The sequence below is a fragment of the Nycticebus coucang genome, chromosome 4, assembly GCF_027406575.1.
Source record: "Nycticebus coucang isolate mNycCou1 chromosome 4, mNycCou1.pri, whole genome shotgun sequence".
NCBI classification, from domain to species: Eukaryota; Metazoa; Chordata; class Mammalia; order Primates; family Lorisidae; genus Nycticebus; species Nycticebus coucang.
The window spans coordinates 132,543,146-132,571,072 of NC_069783.1; the positions used below are offsets into that span (position 1 = coordinate 132,543,146).

Genomic DNA, 27,927 nt, shown 5'->3' on the forward strand with positions numbered 1-27,927 from the left:
AGTCTTGTACTTATAGACACTTACTAATTGATGGGGAAATGAATAATTTTCAAATTTTCCAAGAAAAAGGGGGCATTATAAAAAGGAAAGGAAGATAAAGAGAAAGTGTACATTCCCATTAAAAGATTTAATAATTAGCCAGACATGATGACACACGCCTTTAGTCCCAGCTGAATCCTTACTGAGGAGGCTGAGGCAGGAGGATCACTTGAACCCAGGAGTTTGAGGTTGCGGTGAGCTGCGATGATGCCACTGGACTCTAGCCCAGGGCAACAGAGCAAGACTCTATCTAAAAGAAAGTAAAATAATAAAATAAAATATTTAGTATTTAAGTGACAACCACATACTCAGAATTGGCCTAGACACTTTTTATAAATACATTTAAGTCCCACCACAACCCTGTGAGGTAGAGATTATAATAATAGTAGCTAACATTTAGTGAGTGTTGTGTGCCAGACATGGTGCGAAGTGCTTTATTTATATAAAGAAACCGGAGTTAATTCTCAGAGCAACCTCATGAGGTAGGCATTATTTCAACTTTGATTTTATAGAAGGAAAAACTAGGGTCCAGAGAGGTGAAGGGTCTTGCCTGAGGTCACACCACAAGGAAGCAGTAGAGCTTGGATTTGAGACTAGCTATGTGACCATTTCATACAACTCTAGATCTAGCACTCTTTTTGCTTCTCCTGGGAGATTTTTATTTGTTCATTTCCGGCATAAGGATGATTCTCTCTGTGTCGCTGGAGAAGAAGATGGTCATCCCCTGGATGCTGGTCATGGTCACACGAGGCCAGCTGATCACAGGCAGGAGGCTGGCCAGGACTGCACTGAAGATGGCAATCACATAGCCCCAGCCTGGTTGGCACCTTCCACCATGGTACACAGAGGAGCCTTCACAGACTGCTTTGGCAAATGGGGAAGCCAGTCTGATTGGGAAAACCAGCAGGCCCGCAATGGTGGCAGTGGCTGAAAATGACAGGAAGGAAAGCCACTATGTTGTCAATCAAAGGGCACCAGGCTAACCTTCCATCCCAGGATTCACTCATCCACCCACTAGCAACCCCTCTACCACCTCCCCATCCATTCATTCACTTATTTAGGGGCTCATCGCTCCTTCAATCCACTCACTCACTCAGCTACCCTTCTACCCTCCTGCCTATCCACTCATCTATTCATTCAACCATAATCTTACCCACTTCTCCCCATTCCTCCATCCCACCTATCCGGTCATTAATCCATCTGCCTACTTAGCCACTTGACCCCCACTTAATCTTCCATGTATCCAGTGATTTTCTAATCTACCCATCTTCCCTATCCACCCACCATCCATGTGCTAAAATATCCATCTATCCATCCATCAGTTCATCCATTCATTCTTCAAAATTGTAGCGGTGCTGTAGTGGGCATTAATGATACTAATGAAGTGAACCAGACACCTCCGTGCCTCAAGGCACTCCTGGTGGTACAGAAGAGTCGGATGCCCCACAGCCTCCCCGGTGTCTCCAGCCACACTGGCCCACTTTCAGTTCCCTGTGTATGTCTTGCCCTCTTGTCACCCTGCCTTTGCCCCTGATCTTCCCATTACCTGAAATGCCCTTGTCCTCTGGTTAACTTCTACCCATCCTTCCACACTCAGGTCAAGAGATACCTCCTTGAAGAAGCTTGCCTCAACATGCTGCATGCACTGAGTCAGATGCCTCCTGGAGTTTTTCTTACCACCCTGCGCTCATCCACATTGTTCCAAATATCCAGTGAGTTGTAACCACCTAATCCTCCCAAGCCCTGCCAACTAGACACTAGAGCCTAGAGCAAGGACCGTATCTCTACCCATTGACTCAGCAAATTCCAGTGACTTGGAATTACTGGATATCTAAGATGTGTGGAGCACTGTGCTAGGCCCTGGTGATAAGAAGGCACATAGACATGTCCTTACTCTCACGGAGCTGACATTTAGTGGAAAAGAGTGGACAAAATTCAAGTAGGTAGATAAGATATTTCAGGTAAGTAAGATGTGCTGCAAAAATAGATAAAGCAAGGTAAGAGGATGGAGATTATAAGGAGAGGGAAGCTCCCTTCACTAGAGGTCACGGAAGCCCCCCGTGGAGGCAGTGATATCTGAGCAGCGCCCTTAATGAAGTGGGGTGTGAGATATGAGAAGATCTGGAGAAAGAGAACTCCAGGCAGAGGAAGCAAAAATGGGGCGTGTGAACAACAGAGCAAACCAGGACGGCTGGAACACACTGAGCCTGGCAGAGTAGGGGAGATGAGGATGGAGAGGGAATGGGGGCAGGATCATGTGAGCCATCTTAGGCCAGGTAAAAGAGTTTAGATTTTATTCTCAGGGTGATGGGAAGCCACTGGAGGGTGGATAAGTTGAGCTGACTAGCATGATCTGATTTCAGTTTCCAGCGTGTGGCAGACTCCAGGGGGAAAGGGTGGCAGCAGGGAGCCCCGTGTGGAGTATTGCTATATCCAGGTGAGAGAATTAATTGAATGAGGGTTGCAATCAAGACTTAGGCCACCGCATCCGAAAGCTATGTGTGAGTTAGAGAAAAGCACCTGAGGCTCACAGTTTAGTAAGTACAGCATGGCCAAGACTTGAGCATCTCCTGAGCTCTTGGATGTGCATCTTTGTGTAGTGCACAACATGCCTGCCCAACCATGGTGGCCCAAGGGGGACAGATTATTAGGACTGAGTTGGGTAAGGGCATGAATGGGTGGCATTAGGGATGCCATCTCTTCTTTCCCTCAATTTCTGGCTTGTTACAGGACCAAGATAGTTGACAATCCTAGGATTTATCTCTGAGGTCTGACCCAGAAGTCCAGACTCTGTTCATAGGCTCATTCATTCATTCACTCATTCATTCCATATGTCTACAGCACTTAAATATGTGCCGGTGTATTTACCTGCCACTGCCTGCACCCCTGGCATTGGGCCACTGACCCTGCTTGGGCACAGCCCTTTGGGGGCCAGGGCCCAGGACAGGAGGAGAATTGCATTGAAGACCAATAGCAGCCAGCCTCCGAGAAGCATCACAGCTGAGACCTGCCAGGGAGAAATAAGAGGGAGGGTTTTTGCTGGGACAGGGGCCAGTGGATGCTGCTGCTGCTTCTTAAATGACCAGCATTTGAGTCCTCACAATGTCCCCATGAGGTCTATTCTATTATTATAACCATTTTACATATAAACAGAGGTCCATGAAATTGTCATCATTTGCCTAAGGACACACAGCAAGTTAAATGGTAGAGCCAGAATTAAGATCCAGACTGATTGGCTACCACACCATAACTTTAGTAAGTACCTGCTACATGTCAGGATCACCAGGAAAGGCACCTGGTGGGTGTTGTTACACCACCTTTGCAATGATCAGTTTTGAAGGCTATACATTCTTCCTTAGAGGTACCAAACTAGGAGTCCTTACCCATTTCCCCCATTGTTGCTCTTGGTAACATGCATCACAACAGGGACTTAGCTTTCATTTCTAAACCTAACAGTGCTTAGAGCAGTGGCCAGGAAGGTGTGCACAGGTTGTACACTGAGCAACTCTAGGAGATACCTTTGGGGTTATCATAGATTTGCATACTGATTACAGCTATTTCCCAGCAGATGGCAGTATAGTGTCCTGAAGAAGGGGTGCTATTTCCTATGCACAGAGGTGCTGTATGGGCAGGTGACTGCCTTGGGAATGCAGGTGGAGCCCAGAACTTGGCATTTTTGCAAAGATCTACAGGTGTTTCTTAAAGGCTGTCAGGTTTGAGAACCTGTCTCAGTTCATAGGAGAGACTAAGGATGAGTTCACAGACACTGGGACACCCAGGTAGCAAGGAAAGGCCCTTCACATCCCATTCACTGAGCTTCCCTCCCATGATGCGTTGGACTGTGCCCCCAGAGGACTCAGGAATCAGTGAACCCAGGTCACCTTCCAAGCAAAGTCAGAAATATCCTTGAGGGACCTGAAGGTCACACAGCTCTGGTTCCAGCTGTCACCTTGAGGCGAAGAGCAGTAGGTGAGGACACCAAAGGAGAAAGTGTGTGTCTGGAACCACGCAGGGGAGATGAGGCTGAGGGCTGAGATGCAGGTAAGGGACAGCCCCAGAGCTGCCCACACGCTGCTCACCATTAGGGAGTATTGTTGACCTAGGTTTCAACCAGCAAGATTAGTAATAGAGACCACCAGGGCAAGAGGTGAAACAGGGACTGGCAGATCCCCCTGACCCCAGCCAGGAATCTGCTGCTAGGGACAGACCCTAGGACATTAGCTCCCCCCCTCCCCCTTGAGCCTGGAGTTGGGTGGGGGAGACCCTTTGCCCTAACAATTTCTGGAAGTAGAATAGAATAAATGTTAGCACTTACAGACCTTTGAACAGATCTCCACCTTCTGCATGGTAAATCATCATCACTGGTCCAACAAGGCACCTCTCATGTTTCATTCATTCATTCATTCTTTCTGCACATCAAGCCTTCTCTACCCAAAAGGGCTGCTTCTACTGGGGTTTGGGGGAGCATGCCTTTTTAAAATTCACACATAATGCTGTTTCTAGCAGCCACCCTGTACAACAGCTAATGCCTCTTAATCAATAAGACTTTCTTTTATTTTTGAGACGGAGTCTAACTCTGTTGTCCTGGGTAGAGTGCTGTGGCATCATAGCTCACAGCAACCTGAAACTCTTGGGCTTGACCAATCCTCTTGCCTCAGCCTCCCTAGGAACTGGGACCACAGGCATGTGCCACTACACCTAGCTAGTTTTGTTTTTTTTTCCTATTTTTAGTAGAGATGAGATTTTGATCTTACTCAGGTTGGTCTCCAACTCCTAAACTCAAGCCATCCATCTGCTTTGGCCTCCCAGAGTGCTAGGATTACAGGTGTGAGCTACCACACACGGCCCAATACCACTGTTAATTCTTTTATGTGCGTTTGGGGGTATTTTTGCAAAATTGGTGTTGTATAATACATGTGCACTTCTCACGTATGTAAATGGTATGACTTCAGGTTTTACCTTTGGTTTCTACTTCTGGCATTAAGCATAATGTTTTTAGGGTTTGTGTTGTCATGAGTATACTTATTCCACACGTCCTGGTCCGGGTTCCTATAGGCAGAGCCCAAGGGCAACCTTAGGGGTTAGGATTTCATAACATAAATTTTGGGGAGGAGTTAGGATTTCATCACATAGGAGTTAGGATTTCATCACATAAATTTTGGGGAGGATATAAATATTCAGTCCACCAATGACATGTCTGAGTTTAGAAGGCAGTTTGATAACAGCAAGCCTGTCATTGATGGCTGGAAGGGAGGCCTGGAGGGGTAAGCCTGCCCAAAGACTCCCGGGGTCAAAAGCAGCTACCTGCCAACTATGCCAAGAGCATCTACTCAGACTTCCCAGACCACTGGGTTATATACCTTTGGTTTCACTTTATCAATCTAAGCCTGGCCAGCACTTTAAATGTGGCAAGAATTCTTGGTTTGGAGGCCAACCAGCCCTGTACTATTTATTTACCAGCTGTGGGACCTGGTACAAGTTCCAGATTGCCCTGGGCCTCAGTTTCTCCATATGTACAAGAAGATTATAAATCTCTGGGGGCAGAGAGTATTGGGCTGAATCACCAAGCAGAGTGATGTGGTGGAAAGAGGCAGAGAGGCCCGAATAGTCCCCTTCCCAGCTGTGTGAGCTAAGAAAATGGGAATACTCACCATTTAACACTCTCTGGAAAATGGGAGTGGGAGTTGTGATAGTTCTGGGGAATAAAATGCAAGTGTGTTGCAGGGAGAGGGGCAGAGATAAGCCTGAGAAGGTAGGTCAGGGTCAAGTTGCATGGGCTTTTTACTCTGGGATTAGAAAAACATCCTGGCTGCTTGCCAGCAAGTGAGATGTGCTCCCTTGAGTGAGAGAGGATGGTTTTTGTTGTTTTTTCCCCTTCTATACTCAAATCAGCCTCTCCTTTGGGCTGGTAGCATCCCGAGGGGTGTAATTCCAGCCAGGAAGCTGGGGATAGCTGAATACACCTAGGCTGGTGGTTTTGCCTCTCTCAGGCTACACCAGTGGCCCTCTAGGCATTTCTGACCTTGAAAGGAGTTTTGTTCCTTAGATAATGCTCAATGTCACCTGGGAAAATCATGCCAACAGTCCAGATGCCCAGAAACCTAAATGAGGCGCAATAACCTGAAACCACATCCGGCCAAGCTCCAATTAGCTGGAATCCACCTAAGGGAAGCTTGAAAGGAACTGAATCTTTTCTCCTCCTGCTCAGTACTTAACTTTTAGTAGCAGTCAGCAATTCCTGAGCATTCACAGGCCCCATTCTAAGCACTTTCAGTGCCTCTTGCATGTAATCCTCATGGCCACCTGATGAGTGCAGAGTCTGTTATTCTCATTCCCATTTTACAGATGATAAAACTGAGGCTCAGGAAGTAAGTGGTGGAGCTGGGACTCAGGGAATCAGGCTCCAACTCTGGGCCCTAAGCCCAAAGTGGTATTAAAGTTTAATTTAAAAGCCAAATACCAATAAAAAAAAATTAAATAAAAGCCAAATACTCCAGTGGTTTCTCAGGGCTTTCCAAGGTTACGACATGGTCAGCTCTCCCACCCGCTCTGTCTAGGGGGCCTGGATGATTCTAGAAGAGTCATATTCAGCTACAGGCAGAATCTTAGGAGGAGAACTGTGACTCAGTTTAGAAGTGGCTGCTATAGGGACTTGGGCTTCCATGTTCTCAGTTTTTAAAAGACCAGATTGATCATTCATTTCTTCTACTTTGACGTGCCCAGCCCAGTGTGACTCCTTAACCCTCCACCCCTGGGAATACAGTGATGACCAGAACGTAGTCCCTGACTTCAAGGAGTTTAGAGTTTTGTGGGCAAGACAGACAAACAGGATATAACAATATGTCCATCCATCCATCCATCCAACAAATGCTTACTGAGTATCTACTATGTTCCAGGCACTGTTTTAGGTGCTAGGGATTTGGCAGTGAGGAAAACAGACAAAGTCCCTCCTCCTGGAACTTACCTTCTAGCAAAGGACAGAGTCAGCAAGGAGATAAACAAGTCAGTATATTACATGCTGGATGTTAATGGTGCTCTAGAGAAAAATGAAGCACGGAGGCAGAGAGTGAGTGATTGGGAAGTGGTCATGGAAAACCACAGAAAAGGTGAACTTTGAGCAGGGACCTGAGGGCGGGGTGTCAGGGAGGGAGGAATATTTCAGGCCGAAGATGGAGCAGGTACAAAGGCCCTGGTGCTTGGCATGGCAGAGGCTGGAAAAGATGAGGACTGAGAGAGCGGGGGGCCTTGCAGGCTTTGGCTTTTCATTTCTGAGTGAGATGGAGAATCTGTAGACAGTCTTGGGCAGTCTTGAGACCTGTCCTAAGTTTTAGAGAGAGCACTCTGCGTCAAGCACAGTGGCTCATGCCTACAACTCCAGCACTTTGAGACGCCATGGTGAGAGGATCACTTGAGACCAGGAGTTGAGAGAGCCTGGACAGCATACACAAAATAAAATCCCCCATCGCTACACAAAATACCATTTTAAAAGTTAGCCAGGCATGGTGGTGCACACCTGTAGTCCCACCTACTCAGGAGACTAGAGGATCGCTTGAGCCCAGGAGTTTGAGGCTGCAGTGAGTATGATAACACCACTCCAGCCTGGGCGACAGAACAGGACGGGCTCCTGGGTGGGGAACAGGTAGAAGGGAAGGCTGGAGAGAAGCATTCAGAAAGCTCCTTGTCAAGTCAGGTGAGCCACAAGGGTGGATCAGAGTAGGGTGCAGGAAAGGCAGGCAAGGGAAAGGGGGTCCGATTCTGAATCTATTGTGAAGGACAAAGGTCAAGTTGACCAGACGTACTGACGGGGTGGCTCCGGGCAGGAGGGAAAGCAAGAAGGCAACGCGCCTCTAGGGTCTGACCTGGGCACAGGGGACCGCGGAGCCACCATTACGCCAGCTGGGGAACCTGCAGGAGGAACGGGTTCACCAGGGGAGGGGGAGACTCTGAGTGTGACATGGTATAAGTCTAGCTTGAGTTGTGTGCTTTTGCTGCCCTTTGATCAGCAGGTACGTCCAGGTATATGCCTGTCGTATGCAGGTATGTGCGTGTCTGGATGTATGGACAGATGTATACAGGCACAGCTCCAGACCACAGGAAAGCCCGGGTGATGCTGGGGGCAGGCATGGAGAAAGGGCACTGGATCCAATCTGGGGGGTCCAGGTGTTGTCCAGGCTGAGACCCACAGACGGCCAAGCTCGGCCTGGGGAGGACATTGACTTGCACCTCTCGTGTAAGCCTCCCTTACACAGCCAGTCCAATTCTGGTTCTCTTCCAGCCTTTGTCACAAGTTGGCTGTGTCTCCTTGGAACAAATTCTATGATGGCTCCGAGCCTCAGTTTCCCCATGTACAAAACTAAATCTATGTCCTAGACCCGTGGGACTTAATTTTTTGGAGGTGGTGCTTTCCTTTGAAAATACGATTTAAAACTATGTTTGCTTTCCCTATGCAGATTAGAACGCACAGTGCACACATACACACACACTATTGTAATTTCAGAGCTCATGGACCGCCCCCCCCAGCCCATTATGGACCTTGAACTATCCCCTGGAGCTGTTCCAGTTTCCTCTCCTCCCCCATCCTGAGCGCAGATCACTCTCCCCTCCAGACTCCCCGCACTTCAGGTCAGGACCCTCCAATGTGGACACTCCTGCTCAGGCTCCGGCGTTAGACCCAAGTCTGTGACCTCATAAAAGGTTATTTTCCCTTTGGAGGAAACATTCAGGTTGCGGAACAAAGCCGGGCGTGTGTGATAAGCTGTTCTGAGGGTGTGTGCCTGTCCTTTCCAGTTCCTTAAATCCAGCCTTTCACTCTGGGTGGGCAAAGAAGGAAAAGCCAGCCCCAAATGGGGACGGGGTGAGGAGACTGTGTTTTCCGGGCAGAAGTCACACAAAGGGATTAACTGAGCTACAATTAAGCACCAGCTGGAGAAAACTTTGCCACTCTCTCCGCTACCTTTCGCCCTGGTAATTCTAGTCCAGGGAACTGCGTGCACGTATCTTTGCATTTCTTTTGTTTGTTTCTTTTTTTGAGACAGAGTCTCACTATGTTGCCCTAGGTAGAGTGCTGTAGCGTCACAGCTCACAGCAACCTCCAAGTCTTGGGCTTAAGCGACTCTCCCAAGTAGCTGGGATATAGGCGCCCAGCACAACACCCGGCTATTTTTTGGTTGTAGTTGTCATTGTTGTTTGGCAGGCCCAGGCTGGGTTCGAACCCGCCAGCTCTGGTGTATGTGGCTGGCGCCCTAGCCACTGAGCCTCAGGCGCTGAGTCTACCTTTGCATTTCTTTTTTTTTTTTTTTTTAATTTATTTATTTTTATTGTTAAATCATAGCTGTGTACATCAGTACAATCAAGGGGTACAACGTGATGGTTTCATATACAATCTGAAAAATTCTCATCAAACTGTTCAACGTAGCCTTCATGGCATTTTTTTAGTTACTATAAGTAGGCATTTGTATTCTGCATTTAGTAAGTTTCGCCTATACCCAGTTTCTTGAAGCTTCTCCTGCTATGGAACTCCCAGAGTCAGACACTGTATCTTAAACGTCTTTATTCCCAGCATCCATCCACATAATACTTGGCACAGACCAGGTGCTTGTCTTGTCTTTTACTGCAAGAGATGAAGTGCAGCTCAAACTGGCTCAAGGAGAAATGAAAAATTATTGGCTCACATAACCGAACATTCTCTGATATGACTGGATTCAGGCACAGCAGGATCCAGGTAAATAAGCAATATCTTCAGGATCTCTCTCTCTGCTCTGTGTTTTGCTTGGTTGGCTTTATTCTTAGGCAGATCCTTTCTAACTGTGTTGGCCATCAGTGGCTCCAGGCTGACATTCCTAGACTCAGCAACCCTAGAGAAAAGAAAGGGTTGCTCTTCTTTGCAGTTACAGCAAGTGCTGTGATTAACTCTGTCAGATGTGGATCACATGCTCAGCCATGGACCAATCATGCATCCAAGAAAATGGGATGTTCTGATTGGCCTGACCTAGGTCCTGGGGCATAGCATTGGGGCTTGAGGTTTGGGAATTCTGGTAGCATAGGAATGCCATGAGGCTCACCTCCCTAAACCACATGGACTGAGTGTGGGGAATGGGGTCATTCCCAGGAAGAAAACTGAGGTGCTGTTAGCAGAGGAGGGGGAATGGATGCGGGGCTGGTGAGAACAATGTTCAGGAAATGGTGGTATGACTTGAGCTGGTGCTGTCAGAAGCAGGAGGCTCCAGCAAGTTACATGCAGAAAACTTGAGTGAAGCCTCAGACACAGGCTCAAGTCCCAGCTCTTCCACCTACATTCGGTGTGCCCTGGTTTGGGGCATCTCTGCCTCTCTGGGCCTCAGTTTCTCCACCTGTAAAATGAGGGCATCTGGAGTGATGACTGTCACGGTTTCCTCCCACTCATTCCATCATTCATTTATTAATTTTTCCTCCCACTTATTCCATCATTCATTTATTTTTTCTCCTTTCAATCGCTATTTGTTGTTGAAGGGATTTGGATTCAGCCTAAACCACATGTCAGTTTTGAGGTTTACTAGCTGTGTCAGGTTTACTGGTGCACCACTCAGCTGTGCCCAGCTGTGGCCTTCCTGGCCTCCCAGCAGCATTGGACACAATCCAGCCTCCCCTCCCCTCCCCTCCCCTTGCAGGCATTCTGGATCAGTTGCTGCAGCCGCATGGCCAGCTAGGCCTGAAGTGAGGTGGCCTGCATCATGGCTCAGGCTCCCAACACCCTCGGGTGTCAACCAAGCTGACCTGCCTGGACCCTTTGAAGGAGGGAGCTTTAGAACCTCCTCTTACAGGCTCAGGTGAAGCTGTGCATGGAACTGGCTATCCCTGTGGCTTCCTGGAGGTGAAGGCAACGCAACCCAGCTGTGAGAAGCAGCTGGGCCCAACCATGAATAATGGTGAACAAGTGGTGAGAGGTATCAGCCCATGACACTTTTCATCTCTGCAATAGTCTGTTTTCCCTTCATTTCTGCAGTGGTCTGTTTCACATGGCTTATCCAGAGACACCGTGAATGGAGGAACTCCAGCAGTGTTTTGTGGAGACACTGTGGCCAGCCCACTAAGGCATGTCTTGTATTTCTCTCCTTTCTTTTCTCTCCCTTTACCCTTGCTGGGCTGGGATTACATCTCCAAGAAAGCATTAGCACATATTGCCTTAGGCTCTGTTTTCCAGGGATCAGACTGAGATACTAGCTGTGTGACCTTGAGCAACTTTCTTAACCTCTCTGAGCTTCTGATCCTTCATCTATAAAAGGGAGATAATAGTGCAGCATCTTTCACAGGTGTTGTGGTATTTAACAAGACAGCACAGGCTAAGTACTTTCATTAGTATCATTACTGAATCAGGCACTAGGTCCTATCATGTGAAAACACTTTTTTAACATTGATTGCCATGAATATTGTCAACTGGGTTTCGGGTACTATGCTAGTCTCTGCCCTCAAGGACCTAGAAAGTGAGAGAGAAGTAATTGTGAAATTATACTCAGTATAATCAGAGTTTAATGGAGGAGGGGGTGCATAAGACTAAGAGTCTGTGACACCTAATCAGTCTTGGTAGTCAGGGATGGTGTTTCAGAGGAAGAATCTAAGGTCTGAGGGACATGTAGTTGTTAACCAGATGGTGGACAGGCAGAGGGCAAAGTATTCTTTTTTTTTTTTTTTTTGTAGAGAGAGAGAGTCTCACTTTATGGCCCTCGAGTGCAGTGGCCTCACACAGCTCACAGCAACCTCCAACTCCTGGGCTTAAGTGATTCTCTTGCCTCAGCGTCCCGAGTAGCTGGGACTACAAGACCACAACGCCCAGCTATTTTTTGGTTGCAGTTTGGCCGGGGCCGGGTTTGAACCCGCCACCCTCGGTATATGGGGCCGGCGCCCTACCCACTGAGCCACAGGTGCCGCCCCAGGGCAAAGTATTATTAGCAGAGGGCATGGCGTGGGCAAAGGATTTGTGTTGAGGGAAAACATTTCAAATATACTGGCTCTCCCTCTCATGAACCAGGTAAATTACAGGAAAAACAAAATGGATAAATATGCACCAACAAAAATGCATAAACGGGCAGCACCTGTGGCTCAAAGGAGTAGGGCGCCAGCCCCATATGCCGGAGGTGGTGGGTTCAAACCCAGCCCCGGCCAAAAACTGCAAAAAAAAAGAAAAGAAAAAAGAAAAGAAATGCATAAACGTGGTCTCTGCCAAGGAGCGTGTGGGTTGTGGAGCTGTACAATTCAATACAGTAGCTATGGCGGCATGTGACTATTTAAATTAATTAAAATGAAACAAAATTTAAGATTTATTTCCTCAGTTCCGCTGACCTCATTTCCAGTGCTCCATAGTCATTTGTGGGCAATGTTGGACTGTGCAGACATAGAACACCTCTATCACTGCAGAAAATTCTATTGGGCAGAGCTGCCAAAGATTCTGAGAACAGGCAGTCTAATCAGGACAGATTTCCTGGAGAAGGGGATGGAAGGGCATAGAAAAGAGGTTTGGGAAGGGCTCTGGGTGGTGGTATTGCCTTCTGTCCTCAGGAAGAGAAAATCCAGAGCTGACAGGAGGGGCGGGGGTAGTGGCTGTAGAAACAGTGTACAACCTGACACCTCTTTGATCAGGGTACAATCACTGAGAGGGAGCACACAGGAATGCAGGGGGAACCCACTAAGGCCAAGCTGAACTAGGAAGTCCCACCCTTTCTGGGGCCAGGAGGACGCTGGGAGTTGTAGTTTGGCACTTCTGTACACACACACCCACCCAAAGCTGGAGTGGGATGGAAAAGCTGAAACACTGGACTGGGCTGGAGGACATCTTTTTGGGCAGGTGGTCAAGGCTGGGGACACATCTGGGTTTGGGGGCCTTGCAAGGGTGAGGAGTGGGCCTTAGGGAGAGGTGGAAGGATGACTAATTCCCTTCAGTGTTTATGTTCTGAGATAGAAAGTGCCATGACAGAAAACTCAGTTGTCTGAGAAACATGGAATATTTAGTTAAGCAGAACCTTCAGCCCACTTATTCTTGTTCATGGGAATTTTCCCACCAGAGATAAGAAGTTCTCTAGCAGGTGCGTCCAACCTTGTCTTTTCTCTATTACACATTGGAACTTCTTCTCTGGCCATACAGTATATACACAAGCACTAGGGAGAGCTGATTAGCAAAAGAAAAAGGTCCGGCATACTTTGCAATACCACAGACAAGCAAAAAAAGTCCTCACTAGATCAGTGTGCGGCTCAGGGGCCACAGGTTGGACACCCCTGCTCTAAAGTTAGGGAGGAGAAGGAGCAGCAGGTTATTCATGCACCCAGCATCTATTCATCCATCACCTACTGTGTGTGGAGCTCTGCTCTAGGCACTGGAAATCAGGGGAGTGAATAAGAGACAAAAGTCTCTCCTTGAGAAGTTCTAGAGAGAAGAGCAGACAATAAATGATTTATCTTTGCTCATGTAACTAACATACATGTACCATATAAAAGCACCACTTAAGGTGGATTTGAGGGATTTTAATTTTCAATTTGTTCCTGACCTCACAGACTTCTCTTGGAAGTGGCAGTCATAGGTAAAAGCCACTGGGTTTGGTCCTATCAATTATTATGCTCAAGATATCCAGATGATAAAGGAGACCGTCCTAAAACATAAAAGACTTGATGGAGCCTCTGCCTCACCACCCCCACCATTTCTGGATTTCATCACTATAGGAGAGTCTGCTAGGGAGCCTCAGGCTGTTGATAAAATGGGGGTGGAGATCCCAACTTCAAAAAGGTTGTGGTGGAAAAGGATGTGCAACGGGAGCCGCCCTTGTGCCACACACACACACAAAACATACCTCAACAACTTAGGAGAAAGATGAGGCAAAAGGGCTCCTGTCAATTCTGAAGCCACACAATGTGAAGTTTTTTTTCTCTCTCTTTAGTGAAATCCAGCCGACTTACAATAAAGGCACATATGATTTTAGGGCCTCTGGTTATTCATGCTTTGCACATCTTCCTTAGGAGGACATGTCACAAATGCAATTCCATTTACTCATGCAATTGTTTTTTTCTTTTCTTTTCTTTTCTTTATTTTTTTTTTTGTAGAGACAGAGTTTCACTTTATTGCCGTCAGTAGAGTGCCATGGCCACAGCTCACAGCAACCCCAACTCCTGGGCTTAGGCGATTCTCTTGCCTCAGCCTCCCGAACAGCTGGGACTACAGGCGCCCGCCACAACGCCCAGCTATTTTTTTGTTGTAGTTTGGCCGGGGCTGGGTTTGAACCCGCCACCCTCGGTATATGGGGCCGGCGCCCTGCTCACTGAGCCTCAGGCGCCGCCCTGTTTTTTTCAATATTTGTAAGCTTCGCAAAGCCTGGATCTTGCCAGCAGCTTCACCGCTATGTCTCCAGCACCCGATGTACAGTAAGTGCTTAATAAAGATCTGTTGAATGAAATTTGTAAAGGATATCAGAACAGGCATTTTCTGTTCCAGGGGTGACCTATGATTCTGTCAACTCGTCCGCAAGTCTCTATAGCCATGACCCCACAACCCTTACCCTAGCACAACAGCAGGAGGCTTCTCACACGGTAGGCCCCTGTGCTTGCAGCGAGGGGGCGCCAACGCCTCGCGCAGACCTTGCCGCTCCCGGGCAGGCGCCCGCAGCCCCGGCGATTGGCTGGATCAGACTTTACCAAGCGCCGGGCTGCCTTAGGCTTTGGGGGCGCAGACCTAGATGGTGCCTGCGGATACTCCGGGGACCGTAAGTGACGTTCCTAGTCGGACACACCAGGGTCGGGATTCGAGGGGCGAGAGAGCTTCCGGCTGGTGTGTCCCGGGAAGACTCCTGACCTCTGACCCGCCGGACAGTCCCCAGGCCCAGGCGCCAGGCAGTGGCTCGGGTCCTATGAGCAGTGCTCCATCCCGAGCCCCTCCGCGCAGGCGCCGCCGCCGCAGTTCCCATGGCGACGGGGGCGCGTCCCTGCCCCAGGCCCCGCCCCCAGCAGGCTGGGCTGCGCAGGGCCGCGGGCGACGCCGGCAGGTGCCGCGGGCTGCGGGCAGGTGGCGGCGCGGCGCGGCGCGGGCCGGAAACGGCTGCAGGGTAGGTTGCTCAACGGTCGCGGGGGGTGGGGGCTGGCCAGTTGCCCCCAGTCCTGACCCACCAGGAGTCAGGGGAGGCAGCCGAGGGGGAAGGCTGCCAAGTTTCTGCTCGGCCGCGGCCCCGAGAGAAAAGTTGGCAAAGTTGGCCAGGTAAGAGGCGGGGACCCGGAGGATCTCTCTGGGCTCTGGATCCGCTGGGAGGGAGGATTCTGGTTGCAAGCCAGAGAATCTGTTTCCCGAGACTTGGGAATGGATCCCGCGGGAAGATCCCGCACAGGGCATCCAATGGATCCCGCGTCATCTGGCTGGCGACTAGAGAGTCGATCCAAGAAGGGGATCAGGCGGCGGCGGCCTGGGGTCCCCCTGGATCCCCAGCCAGGAGTGACGGCGTAGAGTGATTCCGGGCGGGGAGCGAGAGGATCCCCGTCTCTCCTACGCCGGTCTGATCCTTGAGAGTGGATTCCAAAAGCAGATCTGGTGGCCGGGAGCTGAGGGATCGCTGGGGATCTGGGATACCCAGCTTGGCGCTGCTAGGATCTAGACATCCGTGCGGGTTGAAGGCCCCGGAGGTGGACAGTGGGGCGTTAGTGCGACGAGCGAGACTGAGCCCCGGGAGAAGGGAGCACAGGGACAACCGGGGGCATGAGAAGGGCAGCGATTGGAGTCCCCGACGCCTGGGCTGTGGCCGCGTCCTTCGGGATCAGGCCTGCGCTCCGCTGCGCTGGTCTTCTGTGGGCAGAGGCGCCCGGCTGGGATTCAGGCAGTGGCCTGCGTGCAGGCAGGCCGGCGTGGTCCCCGCCTGGGTGGCAGCGCCGCCCGGGGACACGGGTGGGCCCCTGGGAAGGGAAGCTGCCCATTGACCCCCACCCCAGCCTGACCTTTTCACACCCTACTGGCACACAGTCGTCTGGGAGCAGGGGCACCGCGCCCTGAAACCCTGCTCTCTGTCCTGGAGCCGGCTTGCCTGTGACCTCCGCAGGCGCTAGGTCACAGGGCTTCCTGCCGGTCAGGGCTTCCTGCCGGTCAGGCCTGAACTTTCTCTAGCCTGGAGCAGCCATTACCTTTTGCAAGGAAAAGGCTGTACCTGTTGCATGAAGAAAAAGCTTTTTCTTTGCAGCTTCTTCGTGACCTTGGGAAAGCACTTAACCTATCTGAGACCAGATTTCCTCCCTGGACAAAATGGGCTTAGGGAAGGGGGAGGTTCACAATTCCTCTTCTAGGGGGCTGGTGGATGGATCCCTATGATTCTATAGTAAGGGTTCTATAAATATTAGTGCCTCTCTTGTTCTAGTCCTTCCTTTTCATGTCCCATCCACTGGGGTTGCTCTCCAGTAAGCCAGTGAAGGCTCCAGAAACCCAACTTGCTATCTTTTTAAACTGCAGGATTAGAGAAGTATTTATCTTGACCTTTCTTTCAAATGGGTTAATTGCCCCTCTGATTCCCCCCTTGCAGAGAGAATCTCTGAGATTTGGCTAATCAGTAACCAGGACATTTGGACAAGCCTTCTCCCCTGGCCTGGCTTTCTTGCTACTAATCCATCAAGGCTCTTGAACAAACATGCCTTCATCCCTAGATATTGGCGCCTCCTTCCTTCCCCTTGCCAGGGAAGATTCCCCAGGGAGTCTCACTCTCAATTAGGCTGCACTCGAACACATGAGCTCAAGGGATCCTCCTACCCTGGACTCCCAGAGTGCCAGGATTACAGGTGTGAGCCACTGCACCTGTCCTTAAACAACTATTTTCAATAAGAGTATAGTAATTTCTGCTATGAAATCCTCACTGCCAGCCTATTCTCTTAAATATATATATTTAATATATGATTAAATTAAATCATATCTATATGATTTTAGTATCATGTTCTTATATTAAATATTTAATATTCTTTAATATTTTATATTCTTAAATGTATTTATTCTTTATAATTCATCTGCTTATTTAATAGTTAAATGTTAATTTAATTGAGATTAAATTATCAAAAACTTCTGGATTAATGGCATTCAAACTAGTGTAGATGGTCTATATTTTCCTTTCCTTTCCTTTGAGCAACAACTTACAGTTTAATTCTTCTCATGCTACTAAACCAACTTTTTCAAATCCTTTTTCTTTCTTTCTTTCTTTTTTTTTGTTTGCATTTTTTTTTCGCCGGGGCTGGGTTTGAACCCACCACCTCCGGCACCTAGGGCTGGCACTCTACTCCTTCGAGCCACAGGCGCCACCCAAATTTAGCCTTTTTCTGAAGGCTAAATAGTAATATTTTAGTCTTTGTAGGTCACATATGGTCTCTGTTGCATATTCTTGTCTTTCTTTTTCTTTTACAGACCCTTTAAAAATGTAAAAGCCATTCTTAACTTACAGGCTGTAAATAAAAACAGACTGTGGATTAGATTTGCTCTATGGGTTGTAGACTAAATATAAATATAAGCAGATGATATATAAAACTTATAAAACAAGGTTCAATGGGTGCCAATAATTGCTCAGATGTTATTACCACTTTTTCCTTATAAGCAAAGTGTTTTTCTATCCGTATCTTATCTATATGATTTTAAAAACTAAAAATGCAAAGAGATGGGCTAGAGACGGGCTAAAACGCTACACGGATTTAGAGAACTGCAGCATTTTATTGCTGAAAGAAGTTTTAGAGATTATCTAATTTGAACCCCTGATTCACTTTACAGATAATATCACTAAAAGCTCATAAATAAATACGATTAACTAACTAACTTACAAATACTGGAGGGATAGCAGGCCTTCAAATGAATCTTTATGTAATTCGGTCAAATGATTTTCACTGAGAATTCTGAAAACGGATAAGGTTATTTGTTATTTCTTTTTTAAGATTTTATTATTGTTTCGGGTTAATCTGGGGGCACAAAGAAATAGGTTGCAATGTTTGCATTAGTTAGGTAGAGTTCCTCTTATAATTGTGTACTGCCCCCAAGAAGTGTGCCATGCACTCGAACATTGGGCCCATTGAGTGGGAGCACCTCCATCCTCCTCCTTCCCCTCTCCCTGCTCCCTCTTTCCCCATCCCAGACCTTGAATTGATTTGAGTTTTTCTCTTATGTGGGAATGTATCAGATTATCTACTGGCCTCATGTTAGTATTGAGTACATTGGATTCCTGCTTCTCCACTCTGTGATACTTTACTAAGAAGAATGTGTTTCAATTCCATCCAGATTAATACAAAAGATGTAATGTCCCCATCTTTTTTAATGGCTGAATAGTATTCCATGGTATACATATACCACAGTTTGGTATATCCATTCCTGGGTTGGTGGCATTTAGGTTGTTTCCACATTTTGCCAATTGTAAATTGAGCTGCGATAAACAACCTAGTACAAATGTCTTTATGATAGAATGATTTTTTTTTTCTTCTGGATACATGACTAATAGTGGGATTGAGGAATCAAATGGGAGATCTAATTTGAGTTCTTTGAGGATTCTCCATACTTCTTTCCAAAGAGGTAGAATTAGTTTGCAGTCCCACCAACAGTGTAAAGGAAGAGGTTATTTCTAAATAAAAATGCAAACTATTTGCCATATCGGACCAACTCCTATCTGTGGAGGAAACCTGGGTAATGGTGCCAATTGAATACACTCATTCTTATTTAATTTCAAGGTGGCAACATCTGCTTTGTTTTCATTCAAACCTTTCTTCACATTTTCCTTTTGTGTCCGATCTCTACACACACACACCCCTACCCACTATTCCCACCAAATCGTATATTTAATGCCTACTCTCTAGATCACAACAACCCTGTTAGAACCCAACTCTCGTTCTAATCAAGACCAGCAGAACTGCCATTTCCTCGTCTCTTTCCCCCCAATTTTTTTTTGTTGTTGTTGTTGTTGTTGCTTTTTTTGAGACAGAGCCTCAAGCTGTCATCCTGGGTAGAGTGCTGTGGCGTCACAGCTCACAGCAACCTCCAACTCCTGGGCTTAAGAGATTCTCTTGCCTCAGTCTCCCAAGTAGCTGGGACTATAGGTGCCCGCCACAATACCCAGTTATTTTTTGGTTGTAGTTGTCATTGTTCTTTGGCAGGCCCAGGCTGGATTTGAACCTGCCAGCTCTGGTGTATGTGTCTGGCGCCTTAGCCGCTTGAGCTACAGGCACCGAGCCCCAAATGTTATTATTAAAGCCCCACATGGACCTATGTCAGGCTACAAGTGAAGTCAGTAGGCTTTTCCCCCCATTTAAAAAATGTTTTTTGTTTTTGTTTTTTTTTTGAGAAATACAATGTGCATAAAATGCATATAACTTAAATGTTCAGTTTAAATAATTGTAAAGCAGGTACCCATGTAATATCATCACATCAAGAAAGAGTACCACGAGCATCCAGAAGCTCGTGTGGCCCTTTCCAATCACGACCCTCTCTCTGACCTCTGAAGATAACCACTATCTTAACTTTTATAGTAATTTCCTTGTTTTCAAAATATAGTTTCACCTGTTACATGTCAGTCGCACACAACATACTTTAGTTTGCCTCTTCCTGAACTTTATAGAAATGGAATCATATTACAAGGGGACAAACTTTCATGGAAAATAAAATGACATCTCTATTTTCAAAAATGAAAACTCAGAGATCGCCTATACAAGTTGAACTGATGACACACAAACTACTGTATTTTTCCAAAATAACTTATGTATCTAAATTGACTGCTTTAATAAATTAATAAGAAAATGATGAAAATAATTCAAAAGGAAAATGGATAAAGGACAGAAAACTCAGAAGAAACACAAATGTTCACCAACTTTTAACAAATAAAGGTATTTAAATTCAAGAGTAATCAGAAAAATTCAGACAGGACCCTTTTTGTTCACCCATCATATCAGCAAAGAGTTGGAGAATACTCAGTGGAAAAAGGCTGTCATATTCTGTTGAGTATAGTATAAGTTGGCACAACTTTTTTGAGGACAATTAAAATTTAATACCTACATTGTCCTCATATCAACCATTCCATTTCTAGATATCTGTTCTACAGAAATATTTGCCCAAGTTTACAAAGAAGCAGCAATGCACCTAACAAGAAAACTGGACATAGGAGGGTGTCGCCTGTGGCTCAGTCAGTAGGGTGCCGGCCCCATAAACCGAGGGCGACAGGTTCGAGCCTGGCCCCCACCAAACTGCACCAAACTGCAACAAAAAAATAGCCGGCGTTGTGGCGGGCGCCTATAGTCCCAGCTACTCGGGAGGCTGAGGCAAGAGAATCGCCTAAGCCCAGGAGTTGGAGGTTGCTGTGAGCTGTGATGTCAGGGCACTCTACCGAGGGTGACACAGTGAGACTCTGTCTCTAAAAAAAAAAGAAAAAGAAAAGAAAACTGGACATAATCTAAACATCCATCCATAGGGGAATTATTAAATAATTCATGCCACATCCATAGTATGGAATCCATAATATGGAATGATGCAAGAGTTTAAATGAATGGGGTAACCCTCTAAGTGCTGTGAAAGAAAAATCTAACATGTATCATGAAGTGAAAGGATCAAGTTGTAAGATGTTACCATTTCTATAAAACAAAAAACGTAAGGCCACACAAAAAATTCATTTTGCTATATGTAAATATGTATGTAGGCAAATACTTGGGAAAGGTCTGGAAGGATATGCACCACACTTAGGGGTAGTGGTTACCTCAGGGACCAGGCATCAGGGCACAAGGAGGGTTTCCATTATACCTGTTATTTAGTTTTTATATATTAAGAGTATAATGTGTATTACTTACATAATAAAAATACATTTAAATTGCCTCTTTCTTTTAAAGAGAGCCCACCAAATTTAATTTTAAAATAATCATAGAATTATAATCAACAGACATTGATTTGAGATGTGGAGGAAGAAACACCTTTCCTTAGAAGCGTTGACCTCAAGATTCTGGACCAGGAAGGATCTTACAATGCATCTAAGTTTTTGTACTCATATCTGGAGAGAGTATACTCACAGTCTCTCAGTCCAACGGTATGATTTCCATACATTCTCATCAATGTAAGAAATAGCATTTCCTTGGAAATTTCTGTGAAGAAACACAGGCGATATTCAAATACAGAAAATACTTCCAGTTTTCTCATTTCCAGAGCTATGAGCTTCCTAATTTGCACAATTAATCAAGAAATAATGTGGGGATTCCTGGAGATTCCAGGTGTCTCTGCAGCAGCCTCTGTCACCCTGTGACCTGCAGGTACTGGGACATCTCGGGAGCTGGGAAGTGATGCACAGCCAGAAAGAAGAAGGCGGCACCGAGGATTCTGAGCAGCGTTTGTCTCTGGAGTTGGGCTCTGAGCTACGGCCTCCTCTTCAGCTGTTCCCTTTCCTGGGGATCCTAAGTGTCTCTGCAGCAGCCTCTGTCACTCTGCTTCTGCAGAGAATTGACCTGCAGGACACCGGGGCATCCCGGAAGCTGGGAAATGCCCAGAGCTGTCTGAGCAGCTGTCTGCCTGCAGCGCCCAGCGTCCCTCCCTCGTGGTGACATTCAAAAGGTCCTCAGGGAAGAATCCAAAGGAGTGTTGACATTCAAGGACATGTCTGTTGAATTCTCTATGGAAGAGTCGGCCTGCTTGGACCCTGCTCAGCAGCATTTGTATGGGGAAGTCATGTTAGAGACCTACAGAAACCTGTTCTTCCTGGGTCTTACTGTCTCTAAGCCAGAACTCATCACCTGTCTGGAGCAAAGCAAAGAACCCTGGAAGGCGAAGACACACCAGACACTAGTCAAGCACCCAGCTCTATATACTCATTATACCGAAGACCGTTTTCAAGAGTGGGGCACAAATATTTTATTTCCAGAGATGATCCTGACCAGATATCAAAGCTATGGCTCCGAGAATTTAAACTTAACAAAATATTGGGAAAGTGTGTATAAGTGTGATGAGCAGAAAGTATGTTACAGTGGACTTCACCAATGATTAACAGCTACCTATGGCAAAGTATTCCAATGTAGTAACTCTTTGAACACCTTCAGACAATTGTTAAATCTCAATGGACAAATAACGATATATACCTTAGAGAAAACTTTTAATTGTAAAAGCTATAGGAAAGCCTCTAACTTCTGGTCACATGTTACAGAACATAAGATCACTCATATTGGAAAAAACAGTCCAAATGCAAAGAAGGTAGCCAAGTTTTTCAGTCTTGCTCAAGAATCGATACCGGAGAGAAACTGGACACGTGTGAAAATGATGGCAAATGTCTTAGCCACAGTTCAAAATATCATAACCATGAGAATTTTGATACTGGAGGAAAAACCTGCAACTATAAGGAATGTGACAAACTTACCAAGCAACACTCACACGTTTCTGGACGAGAAAAAGAATTGATTCTGCAGAGAAACCTTTCAAATGTGAAGAATGTGGCATAACCTTTAACCAGCACTCTCTCCTCTGTAGACATCAAAGAATTCATTCTGGAGATAAACCCTACAAATGTCAGGAATGTGGCAGAGCCTTTAACAAGTACTCAAATCTTTCTGTACATCAAAGAATTCATTCTGAAGAGAAACCCTACAAAGGTCAAGAATGTGGAAAATCCTTTAAGTACTACACAAGCTTTTCTAGACATCAAAGAATTCACTCTGGAGGGAAACCCTACAAAGGTCAAGAATGTGGAAAATCCTTTAAGTACTACACAAGCTTTTCTAGACATCAAAGAATTCACTCTGGAGGGAAACCCTACAAATGTCAAGAGTGTAGCAAAGCCTTTAACTGTGACTCAAACCTTTCTGTACTTCAAAGAATTTACTTTGGACATAAAACTTACAAATTTAGAGAATGCACTAAAGCCTTTTTCCTTAGTTAAACTCATAGTGAACATAACAGAATTTCTTGTGGAGAGAAACTCCACAAATGTGAAGAAGGGGGCAAGGCATTTACACTGTACTCGACTCTTTCTGTTCATCAAAGTAGTCATTCTTGAAAGAAACTACAGTGGTCAAAATGTGGCATAGACTTTCATTAGTTTGTGAACATTTCTAGATGTTTAAGAATTTATTCTGGAGGAAAACCTTTTAAATATGGACAGTGTGGCAAAATCTAACTCAAATTCAATCCTCACTGTACACAGAGGAAATCAGACAGAGAGAAACCCTCCATTTGAAGACTGCGGCGGTGCCTTGACCTGGTGTTGATAGCATGCTAAGCATAGAAGAATTCAAACTGGAGAGTAATCCTACAAATGTGAACAGTGTGGCAATGACCTTAACCAGAGCTCAAACCTTAACATACGAACATTCATATTGGAGAGAAATCTTCCAAATATCGATAATGTGGCAAAGGTTTTCAGTGGTCCTCAGTCTCATTAAACATAAGAGAAACCATAGGAGAAAAAACGGAAACGATGTGAAGATGTGGCAGAGCCTCATGCCAGTATGCACTGTTTTCTGTACACAATAGAATTCATGTGGAAGAGAAAGTCTAAAAAGTAAAAGAAAGAAAGAAAGAAAGAATGTGGGGCTATGGGCACAAATAATAAGGCATCTCCTCAGAAGCTTAACTTCCTGTCTGTCCAATCTCTTGGAAGATAATATCAGTTATGAATGAATAAATGGATAAAATCACTTATGTGTCTAAATTATCATATATCAACGTTTGCTCTTCGCAGATGATATGATTGTATATCTGGAAAACACCAGGGATTCTACTACAAAACTTTCAGAAGTGATCAAGGAATACAGCAGTGTCTCAGGTTACAAAATCAATATTCATAAATCGGTAGCCTTTATATATACCAACAGTAGTCAAGCTGAAAAAAGAGTTAAGGTCTATATTCCATTCACAGTACTGCCAAAGAAGATGAAATATTTGGGAGTTTATCTAACAAAGGATGTGAAAGATCTCTACAAAGAGAACTATGAAACTCTAAGAAAATAAATAGCTGAAAATGTTAACAAATGGAAAAACATGCCATGCTCATGGCTGGGAAGAATCAACATTGTTAAAATGTCCATACTACCGGAAGCAAAATACAATTTTAATGCAATCCCTATTAAAGCTCCACTATCATACTTTAAAGATCTTGAAAAAATAATACTTCATTTTATATGGGATCAGAAAAAACCTCGAATAGCCAAGACATTACTCAGAAATAAAAACACAGCAGGAGGAATCACTCTACCAGACCTGAGACTTTACTATAAATCGATAGTGATCAAAACAGCATGGTACTGGCACAAAAGCAGAGAAGTAGATGTCTGGAACAGAATAGAGAACCAAGAGATGAATCCAGCTACTTACCGTTATTTGATGTTTGACAAGCCAATTAAAAACATTCAGCGGGGAAAAGACTCCCTATTTAACAAATGGTGCTGGGTGAACTGGCTGGCAACCTGTAGAAGACTGAAACTGGACCCACACCTTTCACCATTAACTAAGATAGATTCTCACTGGATTAAAGACTTAAACTTAAGACATGAAACTATAAAAATACTAGAAGAGAGTGCAGGGAAAACCCATGAAGAAATAAAAAATAATAAATTATCATATATCATATATATACATGCACACATATACACATATATACACACATGTATTTCCATGACTTTTTTAAAAAAAGTGTAAATATATCCATGAATGACATGTTTGAAAGCAAACTGTTAAATGCCTTACAATCAGTTTCAGCTCTGTGGATAACTTTAAATCTTTACCTTTAACACTGTTCCCTATTCCTCAGCAACAAATTTTTTTTTTGAGGCAGTATCTCACTATGTTGCCCTGGGTAGAGTGCTGTGGCATCACAGCTCACAGCAACCTCAAACTCTTGGCTCTTGGGTTTAAGCAATTCTCTTGCCTTAGCCTCCCGTGTAGCTGCGGCTATAGGCACCCATAACAACGCCTGGCTATTTTTTGGTTGCAGTTATCATTGTTGTTTAGCTGGCCCGGGTCGGAATCGAACCTGCCAGCCCGGGTGTATGTGACCAGGGCCCTACTCACTGAGCTACAGGCGCCGCCCCTCAGCAATAATTTTACCTATTTACTTTATAGGTGTATTTTTCCCAGTTGGGGGCAGGGGTAGAAATAAGACAGTCGTCTGCCTAATGCACATTTCCATTTAACCAGAAGCTTTCTGGTTGTTTAATGCTCAGAAATTTAAAAAAATGCCCAAACTGATCTTCTCTCCCTCAAATTGGCTCTGACTGCTGCACTTGTTATATACCACCATCATTATCTTTTTTATTATTATTAAATCATAGCTGTGTACATTAATGCGATCACGGGGCACCATACACTGGTTTATAGACCGTTTGACACATTTTCATCACATTGGTCAACATAGCCTTCCTGGCATTTTCTTAGTTATTCTGTTAAGACATTTACATTCTACATTTACTAAGTTTCACATATACCCTTGTAAGACACAACGCAGGTGTAATCCCACCAATCACCCTCCCTCTGCCCAACTCCCCCCTCCCTTTCCCCCTTCCCTCTATAGCTTTCATGTGAAAGCCATAAATTAGTTTCATAGTAGGGCTGAGTACATTGGATACTTTTTCTTCCATTCTTGAGATACTTTACTAAGAAGAACATTTTCCAGCTCCATCCATGTAAGCATGAAAGAGGTAAAGTCTCCATCTTTCTTTAAGGCTGCATAGTATTCCACAACCATCATTATCTTCATCATGCAGGACAGAAACCATGGAGTCACATTTGATTTCTCCCTTCCCTATACACATCCTCTCCCAACTCATTAGTTGGTCACTAAATCCTGTCCTTCCTTTGTAGTATCCCCAGGACTTTATTCCCACTTCTATCACAAGCACTCAGCTTTAGTCCTTTCTCACTTTACTTCTAAATTTTGCTAGACAAGCTTACCATTTGGTCTCCCAGAGTTAAGCTTCCCCCTCTAGAGCATGCTATGTATGGATTCTAAAATAATCCTTTTGTCTTTTTTTTTTTTTTTTTTGTAGAGACAGAGTCTCACTTTATGGCCCTCGGTAGAGTGCCGTGGCCTCACACAGCTCACAGCAACCTCCAACTCCTGGGCTTAAGCGATTCTCTTGCCTCAGCCTCCCGTGTAGCTGGGACTACAGGCGCCCGCCACAATGCCCGGCTATTTTTTGGTTGCAGTTTGGCCGGGGCCGGGTTTGAACCCGCCACCCTCGGTATATGGGGCCGGCGCCTTACCGACTGAGGCACGGCGCTTAATCATTTCTTTCTCTTGCTTAAAAACTTTCCATGGCTCTCCATACCTCATTGCATATAACTTTCAAACTCCCATATCTGATGTTCAAGGTTTTTCATAATCACGTTTTCCACTGCTTCCTAACCCAATTCTTGGAAGCAAGACTGGTCTTCTAAATCCCCATCATTCCTGCAGCCATGATGTTGCCTAGGCTTTACTCCCAATGTTTCTCTTTAACAGATTATAGATGCTTTTTAAGCCCCAGGCAAAGTTTCAGCTTATCCAGGGAGCTTTCCCTGACCTCCACACCTCAATGATTATAGATTCTGGTGAATTACAGCATCTATGGTCTCTATATCTCTTTAGGACTTAATTATAAACCACCTCCCTTTTGATGCCTATTTCTTTTCTTCCTACCTATCATTTTCATATTCTAGAGATAATGTCATACTCTTCCCTGAGTTGGGCACAAAATGGGCACTACATACAGGAAACCAGGTACAAAGATGAGGCCTGGACATAATTAAGGGACTGAATAATGATAATAATAGTTAACATTCATATATATGCTAGGCACTGATACACATGTAAGTATTACATGTACTCCCACCCCTAAATCTCACAACAATCCTAAGAAATGGTAAGTATCACAATCCCCATATTAAAGATGAGGAAATTGAGCCACAGAGTGGAATGACTTGCCCAAGGTCACAAAACTAATAAATGACAGACCTGGGTTGTTGTGGTTTTTTTTTGGCCGGGGCTGGCTTTGAACTTGCCACCCTTGGTATATGAGGTTGGCACCCTACTCCTTGAGCCACAGGTGCCACCCAGAGTAATATGCTTCTGTGAAGAGAGTGAAGCAAACTCAGAAGAGAAGAGGTAAGCAATGATATGATGGGACTAAAGAGAAATGGATAAAGAAGTAAAGAGTAGTCACAGGTAAAAGTTTGGAGAAGGGGCACAATAGTACAAAGGAGAATGAGGATAAGGAAAATCTGACAAGTAAAAGGTAAAAGCAGAAAGTCAACCAATGAAGAAAGCCCACAAGTGTCTCAAGGAAAAGGCTGCCATGTGAGGCAGGATGCAGAGAACGAATGAGGATAAGTGACTTACAAGACGGTGAAGGTGCCATTATAGGCTTCAGGCTCCTGCACAGGCACTCGGCGGAGTCTCTTCTCTGGGCTGAGACCAACACACGACAGTGTCTCATCTCTGCAGGTACAGAGCTCACATATGCTGGTGTTCATGTCGGTGTTGATATTGGCAATCTCTTGTTCCATGTTGTAATTTGGCAACGAATTTTGAGTTACGGTAATGTCCGAGTCGGATATTTGAATTGTAACTTCAGTCGGGATTGGAGGCTGAGTCTGAATCTGGTCTGGATGGGGAGCTGCCATCCTCTCCAGAGCCACAGGATGTTCAACCTCTGATGTAGTTGCTAAAGTTACAACAAATTCCAGGCTCAAAGGTAAAACTGTGATCGTGACACCAGGGGATGTTGTATGCTGGGCTTGATCCTGACCCGGCGTTGGAACTGTTATTTCATAATAGGCTGGAGCTACTACATCCCTTGGTACCTCTAGAGGTTGAGTTGGAGTCTCTTGCATGGTTGGAGAAGGTTTAACCTCTCTAGTTTGTTCTGAAGTCATGGTAAGTTCCTGGTCCAAAAGCTTAACTGTGACCTCAGCTGGGTTTGTCTGCCGAGTCACCATCTGGTCTA

The 27,927-nt window shown here is 45.5% G+C and overlaps 1 protein-coding gene across 3 annotated transcripts; it reads right to left on the reverse strand.

Annotated features, from left to right (window-relative positions):
- Positions 1 to 508: 508 nt before the first annotated feature.
- LOC128583288 (LHFPL tetraspan subfamily member 7 protein-like) lies at positions 509 to 27,927 on the reverse strand. Of its 3 annotated transcripts, XM_053587430.1 has the most exons (7): positions 21,037 to 21,279; positions 17,824 to 17,895; positions 8,657 to 8,849; positions 4,359 to 4,488; positions 3,921 to 4,037; positions 2,908 to 3,046; positions 509 to 966 (listed from the first exon to the last, which is right to left on the reverse strand). In XM_053587430.1, the coding sequence occupies exons 4-7, from the start codon at positions 4,383 to 4,385 to the stop codon at positions 698 to 700; spliced, it is 552 nt and encodes a 183-aa protein (XP_053443405.1). In that variant the 5' UTR covers positions 4,386 to 4,488; positions 8,657 to 8,849; positions 17,824 to 17,895; positions 21,037 to 21,279; the 3' UTR covers positions 509 to 697. The 3 variants fall into 3 exon arrangements, with proteins under 3 accessions (XP_053443405.1, XP_053443404.1, XP_053443403.1); XM_053587428.1 differs by lacking the exons at positions 509 to 966; positions 2,908 to 3,046; positions 3,921 to 4,037; positions 4,359 to 4,488 and adding an exon at positions 27,321 to 27,927 and having other exon boundaries at positions 5,146 to 8,849; positions 21,037 to 21,108; XM_053587429.1 differs by lacking the exons at positions 8,657 to 8,849; positions 17,824 to 17,895; positions 21,037 to 21,279 and having other exon boundaries at positions 3,921 to 4,457.

What these genes read in the sequence shown, in the direction of transcription:
- LOC128583288 (XM_053587428.1), bottom strand. Translation starts at nt 27,919, where the DNA reads ATGGTGACTCGGCAGACAAACCCAGCTGAGGTCACAGTTAAGCTTTTG. An exon ending in AATGGCACCTTCACCGTCTT is followed by an intron (nt 21,109 to 27,320) that starts GTAAGTCACTTA and finishes GTTTCTTCACAG; the next exon opens with AAATTTCCAAGGAAATGCTA. An exon ending in TACCGTTGGACTGAGAGACT is followed by an intron (nt 17,896 to 21,036) that starts GTGAGTATACTC and finishes ATCCGTTTTCAG; the next exon opens with AATTCTCAGTGAAAATCATT.